This window comes from Ruditapes philippinarum, unplaced genomic scaffold (genome assembly GCF_026571515.1).
Source record: "Ruditapes philippinarum isolate M1 unplaced genomic scaffold, ASM2657151v2 ctg27546_1_1_1_1, whole genome shotgun sequence".
NCBI classification, from domain to species: domain Eukaryota; kingdom Metazoa; phylum Mollusca; class Bivalvia; order Venerida; family Veneridae; genus Ruditapes; species Ruditapes philippinarum.
Window position 1 is genome coordinate 1605 of NW_026855824.1, and position 3728 is coordinate 5332.

General features: G+C 34.3%; 1 protein-coding gene across 1 annotated transcript; it reads left to right on the top strand.

Annotated features, from left to right (window-relative positions):
• Positions 1-1176: 1176 nt before the first annotated feature.
• LOC132744503 (uncharacterized) lies at positions 1177-3722 on the top strand (the record flags this gene model as incomplete). Its single annotated transcript, XM_060733233.1, is given in 3 exon segments — positions 1177-2235; positions 2237-2284; positions 2823-3722. Coding segments are annotated over 3 exon segments (1659 nt in total), but the record flags the coding sequence as incomplete, so codon positions are not given.
• Between the last annotated feature and the right edge of the window lie 6 nt (positions 3723-3728).

Consider the following 3728-nt stretch of genomic DNA (forward strand, 5'->3'; position numbering starts at 1 on the left):
TTTTCATTTTTTTTATTCAAAGTAAGAAATCGTTCTTTACATAAACACTTGACGTTAACCACCGTTTATATTGAAAAGAAGATTACTAAGTCACCGCGAGTATGTATCCAACAATCATATCAGTTACAATACAGGCCTGCTTTGAAATTAGCAAAAAACGCTTGGATGAGTGAGGCCAAGGTACAATATTTAAATAAAGGGCGTAACTTTATGAGAAAATGCAACAACTGAATGTTTTTGAAAGAAACATAGGCCTGCTGTGTATTTACAACCACACATATTTTACATACTTCTTTATAGAATATAAGGTATTTACCATATTTTACTGATGAAATTAAACACGCAGGGTATATTTTCATTGTGTTACCGGATCTTATAGTAACTATAATGATGTACTGTATTTCGCTCTTTCTCTTTAAAGCGTGTCAGTTAAAATAATATACTGCATACTTGTATTGAAATGTATCTAATCTAGCAAATGCATGCGGTTTTTTGTATGTTTGTTTGTTTGTTTTCTTGTTGTTGTGTTTTTTTTTTTAATACTCCATTTATTTTTGGTAAAAAAGCTAGACTAAGTACATTTCTATTAACGTCACATGTGTTGTATAATTATGGTATAATATAAGAATCTTACACCGGTTGCCGGTACAGACCGGAATATCTAGCTCTCGGGGTTTACGGCGGTATCGAAGCTCTGCCTGATTCATTCATTCATTCATTCATCATTCATTCGTTCATTCATTTATTCGAAATCGATCAATCAATAATTCATTTATTTTCATTTATTTATCTATTCATTCGTTCGTTCGTTAGTTTACTCCTCTGCACGTTCGTTTGTTCGTAATTTTGTTTTTTACTCGTCCATTCATTCATTTATTCATTCATTGAAAGAAGAACCGTGTTAGAATCTAAGATAAAAATATTTTTTTTGTCTTTAAATTACATCATAATATGATTGACCGAATATTATTTGCACGTGTTGACATATCATATGGAGACAGCATTGACTGTATTAGATATCATTTTTATCTTATGACTAATGTTCTTATGACGTATATAATAACATCTGACTGGCAACATGTGTTTGATATCGAGTCAAAATGACATCATAAAAATCTTTCCTTCACTGCTATATTAACCCTGCTAACGCTTAGAGGCTTCATTCACTATTGAAAAAAAAACCAACACACACTTCAATTTAGCACACTATAGGGGCTTTTAACGAACCGGAAAATTATAAATATTACTTTTGCAAAAGAAAAAAATGGACAATTATAGATGAATGGTTTATTTTGTTATTGTCTGCCTATAAATCAAACGGAATGACGTAGATGGGAAAATCATATGAACAGCAACAGATGTCTAACTAAAACTACAATATAACAGGGAAGGTTATGAGTTTAACAATGAATGGATACATGCCATCCCAGATGGTAAGGAAATATATTGGAAGACGCAATTTTTCGAAATGAGCAGCACGATGTTTTGAAAATTCTTAGTTTGGATATATAGGTATCGGTTCCGATGGTTGTTACAATAGAAAATGTTCCAAATGAAATTTTGGTTGCAATATTTAGATTTTTACAACCAATAGATGACGTCTTACCGGCTCTTGCATTAGTATGCCGGAAGTGGCACGATGTGTTGTATTTCTACGGATCGCTATGGAAGACCATTATCATAGATCCAACGTTCTACAAACAATGGCATTTCAAAATGGTGGTTTGCCTGTTTCGTCTTTATGGACATCATATACAAAAGCTAATTTGGCGGGAAAATACATCAGTTTATGAAGCTATTTTTTCTTGCGTCCCTCTTTTGAAAAACCTTAGAGTTTTAAGGATTCCTGTTTTGTGGACTAAAAGAGTGATAGACACATGTTGTGCTTTACCAAATTTGGAGAAAATTTATATAAATGGAGGCTATTCGTTAACAGATTCGCAACTTATGGACATTGCACGACGTTTGCCGGCACTGAAGTCAGTTACACTAAACGCATGCTGGAATATTACTATCGATGGCATCCGATCTATTTTACCTCTATTAAATTCACTGGAAGATGTACATATCAAGATTAATTCTAATTTGCAACTGGAAAACGGCCGGAGCGAGACGGCAATTAGACAGGGTTTCGAAATATTTAATGGTTTAAAGTTCGAGCCACTGTGTAACCTTGTTACCGTGCTATGTGTGCACTTCATTTCCATGGAAATGGAGGACCTATTTGGGAAAATTGTAAACAAAACTGAAAGTGCTCCGTAAACTAAGCATCAGCAATTGTGAGGTATTATTATATTTTTTTAAACAAATATATAAAGTTTTTGTTTTTGTTTTTTTTTTTAATTTATATGATCGCAACGAAATGATTTCTGAAAATACGCAATGATAGTAGAAGCCTTTAAACTTAAATTTGATCACGACTGTATTTAAAACATTTTTAGAAACAAAAGTTTGCATTTAATCAACTTTGTTTTTAATTGAAAAGTACATGAATATTCAGACTGTATTTTGAAAATGGAAAAATATGATGTCAGCCTTTGGATATATTTAATGCACTGATTAATTCAAAATTGTCGGTAGCATACATTAAGAATTGTTATTAAGAAAAATAAATTGATTTATTTACAAACTGTGTTTGCACATAGATTTCGATGATGTTTCTGCTTCTATCACAAATCGTGTTTTATGCATGTTTGATGCAATGACGTCATTTTACAATTGAGCTTTAATTACCACATTTAATAATTAAAACTCCCGAATGGAATGCAGAGCAATGTTTCTACTGTTTAATCATTCATTTAATAAATATATTTTTGTTGTAGCAATTACACGGTGTAAGACTAATGTCTGCCAGCCTGCAGAAATTTTACATTTTTAACGTATGGAGCACGACTTTCATCAGCATTTACGCGCCAAAACTACGTCACGTGATAATTGACTATGGGATGGAGTCCTTGGAACACGTCGAACTTATCGCGCAAACCCTTCGACGCGCATGCGTCAACGGCTCGAACAGCCTACGCACATTAAAAATCAAAAGTGAAAAACTTTCATTGCTAGAGATATCACAGTGTGACGTCATTGATATGAAATCATTCAAAGACACACTTCGTTCAAATATCGGTCTGAAGTGTCTCAGACTTGGATGTATTTCTCAAGATAGCCTTACATTGGATGAATATATGGTTCCAAGCGTAGAAGAACTTTGTTTGCTTGGGGACTTCGATTGTGAAACATTGCATGTACGAAGTCCGTCAATACGGTATCTTCACACGGAAGCGGAAGAAGATATAATCACACTGAACCATATGTACATAACAGCAAACCATCTGTGTAAAGTTGTCATGGTCGGTTTACCCGCGCTGAAGACAGTGACTATACAATGTGTCAGTGTAGACTGCATAGAGATGAATTTATGCAGTGATGACCAACTCAACCTGCAGTCTTGTGTCATACACGCGTTAAATGCCATAGGATTTCTTCGCCTATTTGATTGCAAATTTGGCCTTTTGTCCATCTGTACACGGCTGGCAAAGACAGTAGTACTGTACCGCTGTCAAATGACAGATTACGTACTGCAGATGGCTCTATCCGGTTGCCCAAACGTAGCTCATCTAAATCTCGAAAAATGTCGCGAGATAAGTACGGTAAACATTACTACACAACCGCTAAAGTACCTGAATTTGTTCGACTGTTCAACTATTAAGAAACTTCATCTAAACTGTCCT